Here is a 16,128-nt window from a genome sequence, read left to right on the forward strand (position 1 = left end):
CCCTCCTATTCCATCAAGCGGAACTGACACTCCCTGCCTGACACCCCTTTTAGTGGAACCAAATGGGTTTCCGCTTGTGTTGTTTGGTAAAAGTTGTTAGAGCACATAACCACGTCCAAAACCCTATGGTGTTCAATGTCGGATAGAGATCGACCCCAACTCAGCCAACGTTTGCGATGTGTCGATAATCACGTTTTGTTTGTTTGCAGTTCGTACGACGAATCACGCTCTGGTTCCGCAGCCCGAGCCCCATATCATCTACCCGTAGGCGCACGCAGCTATACAACATTCTGAGGTAGGGGAAAGTCGCACGAGGATTTTGGATGAATGAAATAAAGTATAAGGATTCTGAGATAGAATAATTTATTTTGCATACATGCTTACAGGTAGAACAATATAACTTGTGATTGCCTGATTTGTGTTTCCTTGTTCCTACTCCTCGGAAATTATATGCTTGATGCATGCTATAAGGGTAGGCTCATTGCTACAATGATTCCTATTACTCGTTTCTGTACTTACTCATTGTTGTGATTGCACTGTAGATGCTTTGCTTGTTATTAGATGTTAGATCTTGTTGCTGCCCTCAGGTAAGCCTCATAGGGCGTGCAGGTGCGCGTACCATATTTTGTGTCTTTCGAAAAGGTGCGAAATTGGGTCCATGCGCTAAAATCTCGAGAAGAGGATCGTCCTGGTGCAAGGTTGACTTCTTGAGCACAAAATCTTGCTTTTAAAATGAATATTGCATCTGTGTGTTGCTAGATGCAACTAAAAGTACCCTGAGTCTAATACTCGGAGGAAATGATGGGATCCATAGTTATCCCAAGACTTGTCTGAAATTTTCTGTTGTTTAGTGATTGAGCATGCCAAGTATATTACTGATTCTATGAAATACTGTGATGGGTTATCCTTCAAAAAACCCATAACCTGCTATCGTAGTCATACCTTGAGTCAGGTACGATATATATACATTACGATAAGTAGTATGTGAGGTCGTTGAGTACCTCGAAGTGTGCAATGAGCATGTTGTTGAAATAAGTGAAAATAATAATGTTCGCCTCCATAGGCCAAATGCTCAAAGAGCAATGCATGTCAAGTTCAAACTAAATGAATTGCAACATATTAATTGTTGACTCTCTCATCATAGTCGTACCTTCAGGCAGGTACGACCGTACTGTTGGACAAGTGCGTCACACGAGTGTTACGATGTTTGGATGATGAGGTTGTTGCAACCTTAAAGCGTGCATATATCACAATGCTGAGATCACATAAACGGTGACAACTCGCCTTCACAGGCAAGATGCTCGAGTGGGTCTAACAGACTAGAGTATGTAGAATGGGGCGGTGGTTAAGAAACCCCCGTCGTACTCATTCAACATTCACGGTTCATCAAGGGAGAGGATAGATGGTATAAAAACTCTGATGGACAGGTTGTTAACAACCACCCCACAAGCAAAAGACTCGGCTTCCCCAGTCATCGAAGTTAGGGAAATTGAGATTACCATAATGCAGAAGTTAGTTGCATCCATAGGCCACGAATACCTTTGGGAATTTACTCTCTCGGTCAATGACCGTCCCCTTAGGAGCGGACTTGGTCAGTCATTCGGGTTAATGAAAAACACCTGACATAATAAACCCCCGGATCGGTCTCGGTTGTTTCTACGTTTCGCGTCTGTGCATACCCACAGGCCAGTTAATATCAGAACTTAAGGAATATCCTTTTCATAATAGTTGTAGATGATTGAGACTTATACTACTTGAGTTGTTGTTGGTATATCTGTTTCAAGACAATAGATTTTTGCATATGTTGTACCTGCTAGAATAGATTACATTGTACTTGTTGCTTCTAATGTAATAAATTGTTTATCTCATGAATGACTTGTTTTATTTTATTCTACATTGTTTATTCGTGCACCTACTAGTTTGTTATGAAAGTGACTCATTTCATGAGGCAGGTGATGAGTAAGACTTCACAGGCAGCCGATGGCGCGATGAAATATAGTTCAAGATTATTCTTCTTTCTGCTGGCGTCTTGGCTCTGAGTTTTGAGTTTTCTTTAGATTATTGGATGGTGGAAAAATGTTCATTTTGTAATAAACTGCAGATTTTATTAATAATCTATTATTTTATTTCCTCACTTCCTTTGAGTAGTTGTTTCATGTGAAATTATAATTTTACTGCTAACGTACCCAGAATTTGGTAACTTGTGCTCCTTTCTAAATTGCTTCTGTTGTCGATTTTAAAAGTAAAAACTTAAATCTTTGAAAGGTTTTTCGTCAATGTTTTTTAAATCACAAGTTGAAATTTTGAGGCGTTAGACTGAAAAGTTAAAAGATGCAGGTGAAGGGTTGAATCATTGAAGAGCACACAGGAGAGTAAGTGTACAGAACTACATGAGAATAAATGGGAGATATGATTATGAACCATAAGGCCAACTACACATAGATGGGATAATGCTTGGTGACAAAGAACCTTAATTTGCCATGAGCAGATTTACAGGACTTCTCAATTCCCAAAACTTTCTTAGAGAAAGTCTGGTTAACACACAATTGCACAAGCAATACCATTATGTTATGCTTCACAATTTACCTGTGTCCCAAAATAAACAGGACCAGAAAATCATCAGGCCAGGGGCCCTTGTCCAACATAAGAGAGAAAATCCCTGTCTAACTTTCTACTTTAAATGGTCCATCAAACCAATATTTGCCGTCTACACAGAGTTCACAAACTCGGATATAATACTAACCTTATATCTAAACCAACAGAAAACTAGTTTGGGCAGACAATGTCCTAAATCACAAGGTGGCAAGTAATGAGGATGATATGTGGGTGAAGATGGATCATGAATCACTTCAGTTAAGCAGGTTAGCTATTTGAGTTGGCCCCAGCAATCTGGATCATGCTGACTTGGTGGGCCATGGCAGTCCATAAATTATGATGATGATGATGATGACAAAAAAAGTGAGGATTATGTAGGGCCAGCAAGTTTAACCATTTGTGGGTTGATAGCTTAGAATTGTGATCACCTCCTCACGCATTATTTCAACCAATCAAAGGAGTCTGATTGGAATAGCAAAATATTCCACAAACAGTATTAGAGAGGGATATCAACCCTCTCATCCCAACTGGCCTTATACACTCGTCCTAGACCGTGAACAACAGGATTCTCATTGTAACAAGAACATAAAACATGGAGGCATACAGTAACGCACCAACCGCAATGCTTGCAGCTCCGCTGAAATTCCATTTAAGGTTGGCGCTTGGTGTTTGAAGAGGATACTGAGCCCCATAACCTCACCCTTTCCCTGGTGTTTTATTTTATTCCATTGTGAGGTAAATGACCACTTGCTATGAACAATAAAATGGTTCTGTCTCAGTTTTCGTAGATTAATGCATAGGTATCAACATGTCAACAGGAACTAGCAACAAGGTCGGCCGGTCACCAGAGCAGTTGACAGGAAATGACTGGTTCTAATATGAAAACATGAAGAGATAGATGCATACATACGAGAACCAGCAGCAACAACAATAACATCAATGAGATACGGAATAAGAGGAGTGATCGATGTAAGAAGGTGTCGGCTTGCGTAGATCAGAAAAGAATAAAAAATGATGTGGATGCCCAAAAACATATCATCAAATTTAGGAAGACAAGACAGACAAGGGGAGGAAAATGAAGAATAACGGAAAAGGAAAAGATGCATCTATAACAGCGACTAGCACAAACAATTATTCAAACCAAAATAATATGTGAGAAGGGGGAGGGGAACAACAGAGTACATACTGTCTCTGCTCATTTGACGGAACGAATTGCACTCTCCCCCATGGGATGAATCAGAGTCCGACATGATTCCGATGCCTCGACCCGTATGCCCCAACAAAAAGCTTTCCTCCTTGTTTTTTTCCTTCTCCAGCGGGCTTTTCAGAATTGTTATGTTCCTCCCCTTCAATATTAGAAAAGATGCATATGTGTACGAGAATGCAAGGCCCAAATCCTCTGAGAAATTGGATCACCTCCTTAGTCCCAACCTGACCAAAAACAAGATCCTCCTCCAAGTGTCCAACTTCTTGAAGCCCAAATTCTCTGATCTTCTCATTAAGTTTCTGAGCAATATGCAAAGGAAAGAAAAACAAAAGGGAAAATAAGTATCAGCAACAAATTAATATCTCATAAAAAACATAATTTATTTGCTATCATTTTTTAACTTTTATTAATTTTGCCTAGGAGAAACAAAACATATGAAACCATGGTAAACTTAAAAACCACAGAAAATGCTCATGATAGGCTAGTTCAGCAGGAGTTCAAAACAATCAAACCATGCTGAGTCCCTCATAAGCAATATAAGGTATACTACAATATGATGTGAGATCCAAAATTAAGGAATACAGACAATGTTCACAACCATATGAAAAAATATATAGAATGAAGTCCATTTTTTATATGATGTTTGATTTGTACAAATCATGTGGATAGGCAGCATTCTATGAGTGCATTCACCAATGTATGAAAATATAAAGTTAGAAATCAGATGGTTGTCTTCAGGTGGCATGCCACTCCAAACCACTTAGGACGTAGTGTACCTAACACACATGGATAGATTTCCATGGATGTTATTTTAACTTATATAATATCATGAGATGAATACTTCAAAATCGAAGATATCATCACAAATCACTATCCATATCTTCCAAGTTCTATGTAGTTAATGTCGGGCCTAGGTGCCTTAGGCTCCAGGCCAGCGTCTTGTCTGGGACACCTACATGCCGACTAAGGTAACTTTTTGTTTTACTTTTGATTCTTACAAAGAAGGGAGCATAAAATGCCTAACCTCTCTCTCATCTCCCCTGCCCTCTCTTTCTCCAGTCGTCCCCGCACCCTCTTATTCTTCGGATAAGACAGTGACGGAGACTGGTAATATATATATTGGTGATAATATATTACCTATATTATATATCATTTTTGTGATAAACTGGTAATATATTTCTGTGATAATTTGTAATATTTGTGATTTTTTTCCTTTTTGGAGTCCCGACTAAGCCGACTAGTCCCCCCTAGGCGCTAACTAGGTCGTTTAGGGGTCTACTGGCTAGGCATTGACTAGTGCTTTTGATTACATAGTCCAAGTTTCAATACTTTTTTAGTAAATTGTTAACCAAATGCACCTTTCTTCTCTAGGATTCAAAAAAGAGCTTGATGACGGAGGAATTGTGGATTAGTACTACATGTCATAACCGAATCGCAAGTGGATCTCCCATCTAGAGATCCGTAAGTGTCTCACCATGGACTATCAAAAAAAGAAAAGAGAAGAAAAGTGTCTTTCCAAGACCGTATAATTCTTTCAAATTTTCAAGGAGAAATTAAACAAGGCAGTTCTGAACTACTGGAAAACATTAGACATAAATTGAACCTTTAGAGTTTCTACTTGACTAAAATAGCTAAATTTTCAATACTTCAGAGAAAACTAAGGCCCCATATTAGTGATCTAATTTTTAAGAAATGAATTTACTGAAAATGGATTTGAGAGTATCCATGGAGGCTATGGTATAGGAGAAAGAAACAAAAGTGGAGAAAGGATTTTAGATTTTGGTTTGTCATATGATATGATCTTAGCAAGCACTTCGTTTAGGAAGAGAGAGTCTCACCTAGTAACATTTAAAAGTGGGGTTAATACGCGTCAGATAGATTTTTTCTTACTTAGAAAGAGAGATAGGGATTGTTACATCGATTGTAAAGTTATATTGGGAGAAAGTGTAGCTACACAGCATAGAGTCTTAATTTTTGTAGAGCTACACAGCACAGAATTAGACAATGTCGCAAAAGGGATAGACATAGGATAGATCCTAGAATTAAGTGGTGGGCACTAAAAGGAGCTAAACAAGGAATGTTTGTAGAGCAGGTAGTTAAGGAAGCTGATTGGTGTCTCAAAGTGGATTCATAATCAATGTGGAATAAGATAGCAAGTGGCATGAGAAAGGTGGCTAAGGAGGTATTGGGTGAGTCTAAAGGCGGTGCACCGCTAGGTAAGGATACATCATGGTGGAACGAGGATGTCAAATAAGTTATTAAGGTTAAAAGAGAGTGTTATAGAAATCTAAGAGTCGTGATAATGAGAATTTGGAGAAGTATATGATAGCAAAGAAGGAAGCTAAAAAAGTAGTTCGAAACGCAAAAGATAAGGTATATAAGGAGGTTTATGACAAGTTGGACACCAAAGAGGGCGAGAAGGATATTTATAGGCTTGCAAATATGAGAGATAGGAAATCGAGGGATCTGGGTGTAGTTAGATGTATCAAACATGAAATGCAAAGGGTTTTAGTCAAATATGAGGAGATTAAGGAGAGATGGAAAGATTATTTTGATAAGCTTTTTAATGGAAGTCATGCTCAGGATCTTGGAGACTTCTTCGTTCTTTTTCATGAGATGAATCGTGACTTCATGCGCAAGATTCAAATGAAAGAAACTGCAGAGGCTTTGAAGAAAATGAAATCAAGAAGGGCAGTTGACCCAGATAGTATACCTATCAAGGCTTGAAAATGCTTGGGAGAGAAAGGTTTAGAATGGTTGAAAAATCTTTTTAACAAGATTTGGCGGACAAATAAGATACCTAATGAGTGGAGGAAGAGTGCTTTGATGCCTCTATATAAGAATAAGGGCGATATACAAGATTACACAAACTATCGTGGTATAAAACTCATGAGTCATAGTATGAAACTTTGGGAGAGGGTGATTGAGTCTAGGTTGAAGAAGGTTGTCATGATATCGGATAATCAATTTGGTTTTATGCCTGGAAGATCAACTATAGATCTATGGCAACTACCACAGCAGAAGTAACTTGGGTTAGGCATCTCCTTACAGAAATGGGAGAGAGTATCTCAAGTTCAATCCTCATGTGTGATAATACAAGTGTTGTACAAATTGCGTTCAATCCTGTTCATCACGGTCGGACCAAACATAATGAGATTGACCAACATTTCATCAGACAAAAGATAGCAGACAAAGAGATTGAACCGATCTATGTGCCTTCAGAAGACCAAGTTGTTGATATGTTCACAAAAGGTCTCACAAGTAACCGCTTTTGGTATATGAAGAACAAGTTGCACATGGTTCAATCCCATGCACAACTTGAGGGAGGGTATTAGAATATAGATCGGATATGGATCCAGTAATGGATCCATATCCATATAGAACATGTGCACGTGTATGCTACCATTATAATGTATTATACATTACTAACCAAGGGCAATCTTGCCATTGTAAAAAAAGTGATTGTAAACCTATTTTATTCTAATGATGTTTAGCGCAGCAACACAGAAAACAAGTAGTTGCTGATTCCAAGGAAAATCCCTCCTCTCTCCTCTCTTCTCCCCTCCTCCTCGGTATTCACAATAAAACAGCCAACCCAAAGCAGTTTTAACATGGTATCAGAGAAGCGATTGATCTGGGCGTAAAAGTACCTTCGTCAGGGAACGTGAAAGAGTTTGCCCCATTGGTGACGATCTGCCAAGCCTTCTGCTGAGTCTTTCTCCTCATTGGGAACGTGAAAGGGGCCTATTTCAGTCGAGCCTGTTTCTTCATCAGGGATCGTGAAAGGGCCTGCTCCACGACCTACCGTACTTGCTCTTTCTCCTCTTTAGACAGCCGACCTTCAGTCGAGTTTACAAACAGGTCACGTTTGTTTTATCTCTTTCTCCCCTTCAGCCGAGCCCTTTGTTCTCCAACAGCAGTCGAGTCCTTTTGTTCTTTCTACTGCTGAAATACTTCATTTCTGTCAACGTCATCTTCTGTTTCTTCTATTTTCTTTCACTGAGATTTCTTTTCAGTTTCATTCCCATATCACTCCAACTATTTCTTTCCCACGCTGTCGTTATTTTCTGTTTTCCTTCTCTTACAGTTCTGAACATCACGTTACTGTTGGTCTGAAAACTGTTTTGTCAGACTGCTTTATTCTCTTCTACTTAGCATTACTCTGTCATTTTTTTTTCTTTTCTTTTCTTTTCTTCTTGTTGCTTCAGCCACAAGTGTTTTCATTTCAGTTTCAGTCACTAATACTTCAGGCAAGCTGTGTCTTCCCATTGTCAACCAGCTACCAATGGATACTTCAGGCAATTCGGGTCTTTCTTCTAACTTCCTTGTACAACTAGTTTCGGAGAAATTAACTACCAACAACTACCTGACTTGGAAAAGGCAAATTGTACCTTTTATTCGTAGTCAAGACCTTTCAGGCCACTTGGATGGATCTACTCCAATACCTCCAGAATTTATCATAACTGAAACCAAAGAAGATGGAGGATTGTCGAGTACTATCCGCAATCCTGCATTCGTTTCTTGGATGAAGCGCGATCAGGCACTTGTTGCATACATCACTTCCACATTATCTCAAGAGATATTGATTTTCATTCCTAATGATTGCACATCCAAAGTTTTGTGGGAGGTTTTAGCTCAAACATATTCTCAGATATCAGACGCTAAAGTGTTGTTTCTCAATCGCGAATTTCAGATGTTAAGAAAGGGGGCAATGAGCATTATTGAATTCTTAAATCAAGTTAAAAGCATTACGGACCAATTAGCCATGGTTGGATATCCAGTATGAGATAAAGAAAAGGTGCAACAAACATTGAATGCCTTGGGATCAGAATATCATGTCCTTGTGACCAACTTATTATGCTTACCTACATTACTCAGTTTTGAGGAATTACGTGTCAAACTCCTTCAATACGAAATGACTCTGAAGAGCATGTTTGATGCTTCAGCAGGACAATCATCTACACATGAGGTTCTTGCCGCAGGAATGATAGTTGATCGAGCACGAGGAGGACGTGGTAGAGGCAGGGGAACTGCCATCTAGGGTGGACGTAGACTACTACCTACACCAAATTCCACAGCCAGTTTATCAAGGAATATTCCTACATGCTATCAGTGTAATAAACGGGGCCACATCAAAGTCAATTGTTGGTTCAACCCGCAGAATCGAAACAGAGCGCAAAATAATAGAAATATTGCTACACCAGGAACTACAGGTATTTTTCGGGTCAGTGATGATGCTAAGGATCTTCTCTTATCTGCGATGGCCAACTTGAACTTGAAACAGAATGATGATGGAATATGGTATGTTGACTCTGGGGCAGGGACTCATGTCACTGGCAATGCAGGTAAATTCTCTACTTTGATTCCCTATTTTGGAAAATCTAATATTGTAACTGGAGATGGGACTCACCACCCTATTTCAAACATAGGCAATGTCCTTATTCCTTTGTCTGAGTCATCTATTTCTTTATATGATGTTGTTCATGCACCAAATATAAAGAAAAACATTGTCTCTGTATCTAAACTTGTTGACTCTACCAATTCATCTGTGGAATTTACTCCTACTTCTGTCTTTGTCAAGGATCTTCAAACGAAGGAGATGTTCGTTAAAGGAGAACGACGTGGAAACATGTATGTCTTCAATGAAGATCCAGCCTCCAGTGTCTTGAAGCCCAAGTCTGATCACGTCTCTGAAAACGTCCTAAGTTTATACAAATGTAATAAGTCAGATCTCTGGCATTCTCGTCTTGGTCATTGTAGTCAAGTCTTTATTGAAAAGTTAGTGTTCAATGGTTTTCTTTCAGAGTCTGTTTCACTTTCATTAAAGAATAAAATGTGTTCTAGTTGTCAAGTTTGCAAGAGTCATGTATTTCCCTTTCATCAAATAAATAAAAGATCTTATATTCCTTTTGAGATAAAATGTTCTGATGTTTGGGGTCCAGCTCCCAATCCTTCTTCTTCTGGAAGTAGATACTATGTATCTTTTATTGACAGTTTCTCTCGTTTTACATGGATATTCTTCATGAAACACAAATCAGAGGTTTTTCTTATTTTTCGTCACTTTCATGCCTATGTTAAAAATCAATTCTCCCAAAATATTCAAATTCTCCAATGTGATGAAGGTGGTGAGTATTCCTCCAAAGAATTTTTAGATTTCCTCCAAGATAATGGGATACATCGTAGAGTTTCTTGCCCGTATACTCCACAACAAAATGGAATTGCTGAACATAAACACAGACATATTGTGGAAAGTGCAATGAGTATGATGCATGGTTGTAATTTTCCCATCAACCTTTGGACAGAAGCTTTTCACACTGTCACTCATGTGATAAATCGTCTTCCTATGCCTATCCTTGAAAATCAGTCTCCCTATTATGTTTTCTTTGGTATACAGCCTAATTATGATCAGTTACGAGTTTTTGGATGCACATGTTATGTACATGTTGACAAATCCATGAGAAACAAATTTCAAGACAAAGTCTCTATATGCCAGTTTGTAGGTTATGCAGATGAACACAAGGGGTACAGGTGTTATGACCACATCAATAAGAAGATCAGAATTTCCAGAAATGTTGTCTTTGATGAAAATAGCTTTCCAGAAAATAAAGCCAACTATGATCGTGAACATGGTGATATGGTTGATAATTGGTATAATCCATGGCTCAGTGCTGAACTTATTTCACATGCTGCTGAATGTACCACTTTGGCTCCTGAAAACATACATGATGAGACGGTTTCAGATAAGGTGTCAGAAACAGAATGTCAAAGATACAAAGGGAATGTCTACACCAGAAGACCCAGAGCGCAAACAGATGCACCTGTTGGAGAACACATGACATTCCCCAATAACGTAGAGGCACCAAGAAGATCAAGCAGGATAAGGCATCCAATTGAAAAATGGGTAAGTTACGATAACTTCTCTATGGATTTTCAGATTTTCCTATCCAAGGTTGAAAAACATGAAGAACCACTTGGGTTTTGTCAAGTTATTCAATCTAACAAATGGATTGAGGCGATGAATGAGGAAATAGAGGCACTTCATGAGTGTCGAACATGGGAGATAGTTGGTCGTCCCCCAGATAAAAATGTTGTTGGCTCAAAATGGGTGTATAAGATTAAATATAAACCAGATGGGAGCATTGAACGATACAAGACACGTCTTGTTGCCAAAGGTTTCACCCAAGAATATGGTGAAGATTATGATGAGACCTTCAGCCCAGTAGTGAAACTGGGAACCATTCGTATTATCCTCGGCCTGGCTATTGAACATGGGTGGAGCCTTAGTCAACTTGATGTCAAAAATACATTTCTTCATGGGGACTTAAAAGAAGAAGTCTATATGGAGCAACCTCAAGGTTATGTAGAGGGAAACCCAAAAGCATATGTATGTAAATTAACCAGAGCATTGTATGGTTTAAAGCAAGCCTCCAGGTCACGGTTTGAAAGCTTCTCCTCAGAGATTCAGAACCACGGTTTTATTCATTCCCAACTAGACCATTCTTTATTCATATACATGGATAGAACCACTGTAGTTTTCTTGCTTATATATGTTGATGATATAGTGGTCACTGGTAATGCTCCAGAGCATATTCAACAAATTAAAATTTTGCTAAGTATGCGATTCAAGATGAAAGATCTTAGAAAGCTAAGATATTTTCTTGGTGTAGAGGTGGACAGACAGGATGGAGAAATGTCATTAACTCAACACAAATACACTCTTGATCTTTTGGCCAAAGCAAGAATGACAGATTGCAAACCTGTGCCTACACCCAGTGTTGTCAATCAAAAACTCAGCATTTGTGATGGCGAGTTGTATCCTGATGCAAGCAAGTATCGCAGTTTAGTGGGCATGTTACAGTATCTTACTTTTACTAGACCAGATATTGTATATTCTGTAAATCAAGTATCTCAGTTTATGCATGAACCAAAGACTGGTCATAAGGATGTCGTCAAACGTATTCTCCGATATCTAAAAGGCATGGTGGGTGATGGTCTCAAATATGCTCAATCTTCAAGGGTAACACCGAAACATGACATATTGGCCTATACAGATGCAGACTAGGCAGGAAACCCAGATGAAAGGAGGTCGGTTTCAGGATAATGTGTTTTCATTGGAAGCAATCTTATCTCATGGAGTAGCAGAAAACAGAAAGTTGTGGCAAGGTCTAGCACGGAGGCAAAATATAGATTTGTGGCAGCTACCACAGCAGAAGTAACTTGGGTTAGGCATCTCCTTACAGAAATGGGAGAGAGTATCTCAAGTTCAATCCTCATGTGTGATAATACAAGTGTTGTACAAATTGCGTTCAATCTTGTTCATCACGGTCGAACCAAACATATTGAGATTGACCAACATTTCATGAGACAAAAGATAGCAGACAAAGAGATTGAACTGGTCTATGTGCCTTCAGAAGACCAAGTTGCTGATATGTTCACAAAAGGTCTCACAAGTAATTGCTTTTGGTATCTGAAGAACAAGTTGCACATGGTTCAATCCCATGCACAACTTGAGGGAGGGTATTAGAATATAGATCGGATATAGATCCAGTACTAGATCCATATCCATATAGAACATGTGCACGTGTATGCTACCATTATAATGTATTATACATTACTAACCAGGGGCAATCTTGCCATTGTAAAAAAAGTGATTGTAAACCTATTTTATTCTAATGATGTTTAGTGCAGCAACACAGAAAACAAGTGGTTGTCAATTCCAAGGAAAATCCCTCCTCCTCTCTCCTCTCTCCTCTCTCCTCTCTCCTCTCTTCTCCCCTCCTCCTTCTCGGTATTCACGATAAAACAGCCAACCCAAAGCAGTTTTAACATATGGAAGCAATACATCTTCTTAGAGAGAAATAGAGAGAGGAACAAAGATTTGCATATGGTTTTTATTGATTTAAAGAAGGCATACGATAGAGTACCTAGCAACGTTCTCTGGTGGACAATGATGAAGAAAGGTGTTTCTCTCAAGTACATTAGTATAATTAAAGATATGTATGAAGGAGTAGTAACCAATGTCCGCACTTGTGGAGAGGTGACAACCAATTTTCCTATAACGGTTGGGTTACATCAAGGATTTGCTTTAAGCCCTTTCCTATTTGCTATAGTGATGGATGAGCTTACGAGATCAATTCAAGAAAATGTGTCGTGGTGTATGTTGATTGTTGATGATATTGTTTTGATTGATGAGTCTAGAGCTGGGGTTAATGCTAAGTTAGAATTATGGAGACAGACATTGGAAGCAAGAGGTTTTAAGTTGAGTAAGATTAAGATAAAATACATGGAATGTCGGTTTAGTAAGCAACGAAGTAGTGATGGGAGTGTAGTGAAGCTTGGTGAGCAAGAAATATCGGTGGATGATTATTTCAAATATTTGGGATCTATCATTCAAAAGTATGGAGAAATTGATGGAGATGTAAATCATAGGATAAAGGTTGGGTGGATGAAATGGAAAAGTGCAACTGGAGTGTTGTGTGATCGTAGAATGCCATTGCGATTGAAGGGAAAGTTTTATAGGACGACTATTAGGTCCGCTTTACTATATGGTACGGAATGTTAGGCTGCCAAGAGACATCATATTCAAAAAATGAGTGTAGCTGAGATGTGTATGCTTGATGGATGTGTGAAAATACAATAAAAGATAAGATTCAGAACGAGGAGATACGCAAGAAGTTAGGCATTGCACCCATTGAAAATAAGATGAGAGAGAATCGTTTACGGTGATTTGGACATATTCGGCGAAGGCCTAATGATGCTCCAATTAGAAAGATGGAGAAATGGGAAAATATATTAGTTAAAAGAGGTCGGGGTAGGCCTAGGAAGACTTGGATGGAGATGATAGGAAAGGATATGAATGCTTTGAACCTCACCGAGGACATGGCATTGGATAGAAATGATTGGAGGAGAATGATTTTCTTTTTTGGTTCATATCGCCGACCCCAATTGTTTTGGGATGAAGGCGTAGTTGTTGTTGTTGTTGTTCATATCGCCGACCCCAATTGTTTTGGGATGAAGGCGTAGTAGTAGTTGTTGTTGTAGTAGTAGTAGTAGTAGTAGTAGTAGTAGTAGTAGTAGTAGTAGGTGTTGTTGTTGTTGTTGTTGTTCTGAAAATAGCTTTTCTAAAACAAAGTTTTGTATGTTGACAATTTAAAGAGTGCCCATTTATAATGTCCCATAAAGCAACAACCATCATTTTTTTTTGCTCTTCACGCCTCAAGTTGGCGCCTTGAGGCACAGAGGGCCTCGCCTCAAGGCGAGGCACGCCTTTTGCACCTTAAGGCACATTTTTTATAACACTGGATACAACACATTGTATCATAGCATCGATTTAAGGGCCGCTAAAGCATCGGGATTTTTGGGTCTTATCAATCCATACCATATGATATGGATATGTATCATATCACATCGTATGTGTGTTCATATCATATCTTACGATACACCATGTATCTTGCGAGTTGATTATGTTTTTTCTTTTTTCAACTTTTCAATGATAGAAAAAGTGGCAACCAACCACTTTTGGTACCCATTTTTAAGGCAAAATGATCATTTTTACGCCATTTTCACTCTCCAAACTCAATTTGTACGTCCTCCCTTGCGGTTTCTGATCAAAACACCTAAAAATTGAGAATATAAGGTAGCCAAACTAGAAGCATAAGCGGGAAATGATACAAGAAGCGGAAGCGAGAAGCGAGGCATTTTAAAATTTATAGGGTGCGAGAAACGAGGAATAAAAAAAGAAACGATATGAGAATTGAATGGGAATTGAAATGGAACACAAATAAAAATGACTATTCTTAAATTTCATGATTTTTTTAGTATAGAAATTAAATTGTTATCAAAATTTAAAATTGATGATTAGCAATTTAGATGAAGCTTATGGGAAGTTTGTGGGAAGCGTGAGAGAAAGCACATAAAAAACATGAAAAGAAGTGCATGAAAATGTATAAGAAGAATGGACACAATGTGTGAAAACCATAGAAGCGTGAGAGAATTAAGATTCCCATCAAGTTTCGGAAGCAACGAGTATGGCACTTTCTAAGTGAGTTTCTAGAAAGTACGCTGACAGCGACGCCTCGCGTGCCCAACCACCAACGTACGCAAACTAGCGTACACGCCCTAACCAACGACGCTTAAATGCCCAAATGTGCACACACACGTGCAACCTAGGCAAAAACAAAATAACTGACTATGGCTAAATTTTAAATTGTAAATTTGGGCACTCAAATGAACCAAAAACAATATTCAAACGTGTGCAAATATAATATAAAACTAATCTAAACAGGCAGCGAAAAATTCAGGATTAACGGAGATATTCAAGCTCGTTGAGGTGTTTCACCTTACACTTGGTGAGCGCCTCAAAAAAAGAATTTTGACAAGATTTTTCTCTAAATTTTCAACAAGAAAAATTAGTGAAACTTTCATATAAACATGTCCCAACAATACCTTCTAAACAACAGCACGTAAATCCACGAATTCAAACACAGTGACACTTACGATCACGAAGAACGCAAATTCTAAACACACAACGCAAAACACTCCGACTAAGAATAAGCTGTCCTAAACAGTTTCTAACAGCGCATTCTACAAAATCAATATCAATCAGATTTAACACCTCATCAGCATTAACATACACGATTTTTTTTATTCAGCCAAAATTAATGTTAAACAATTAACCATAAAAATAAATTCAACAAACAAGAAAATAACGATAAAGAAACCATCGAAAAACGCATCACACATTGGGCGAAATTTCTATTTGAAGAATTTCAACAAACACTTGGCGTGCGGTTCCAAAAAAAAGTTCAGCAATTAGTTCTTTAAACGCAGGCATGAAGGCAAAACCATGCATACAGATTTCTCAACGTAGAATCAACAACAATGGATCAAATCTGGAAATAAAACAGAGCTACTACGAAATCCCCTAACTCAGCCTCACGACCCAACGGAACAGCAAGCACGTTGAGGGCAGGAAGAGGGTAGAGGGACTCAAACCGTAATCGGTTCAGGCAAGGAAGGGGCCCGGCCGAGGGGGGATGGAGGCGACAACACTGGCGTCACACGCTGGCCGACGGAATCCACTTCAACAGCCCACGAACTCAGCACGCGGGTCCCACCTACGCTCGCGAGGTTGAGCAGCCCGGCCGCTTCTCGACACACGAGGCAGCTCCAAGGACTTAGGTCGATGGGAAGAGAGGGCGACGTCTTCTTCTTTCTCAAATCAGCAAAAAAACGACCCCTCCCCTCTTCACGTTCTTTTTCTTTTTAGGGTCTACCTCACCGCCCGCTGAGAGCGGATCCTGTCAAAATCTCACCCAGCGTTTACA

The 16,128-nt window shown here is 39.0% G+C and overlaps 1 protein-coding gene across 2 annotated transcripts in view; it reads right to left on the reverse strand.

Annotated features, from left to right (window-relative positions):
* Positions 1-16,027, reverse strand: part of LOC149830423 (SNARE-interacting protein KEULE-like) — a 102,558-nt gene extending 86,531 nt beyond the window's left edge. Inside the window, exons 1-2 of one of the 2 annotated variants that reach the window (XM_090016506.1) lie at positions 15,797-16,027; positions 3,782-4,101 (exon numbers count right to left, since the gene is read on the reverse strand). In XM_090016506.1, the coding sequence (XP_089872632.1) occupies positions 3,782-3,845 (64 nt within the window). In that variant the 5' untranslated portion in view covers positions 3,846-4,101; positions 15,797-16,027. Of the gene's footprint in view, positions 1-3,781; positions 4,102-15,796 lie in introns of those variants that run through there. The other variant, XM_090016507.1, reaches the window with a different exon arrangement.
* Between the last annotated feature and the right edge of the window lie 101 nt (positions 16,028-16,128).

Source organism: Nuphar pumila, chromosome 8, assembly GCF_984573655.1.
Source record: "Nuphar pumila chromosome 8, dmNupPumi1.hap1.1, whole genome shotgun sequence".
Taxonomy (NCBI): domain Eukaryota; kingdom Viridiplantae; phylum Streptophyta; class Magnoliopsida; order Nymphaeales; family Nymphaeaceae; genus Nuphar; species Nuphar pumila.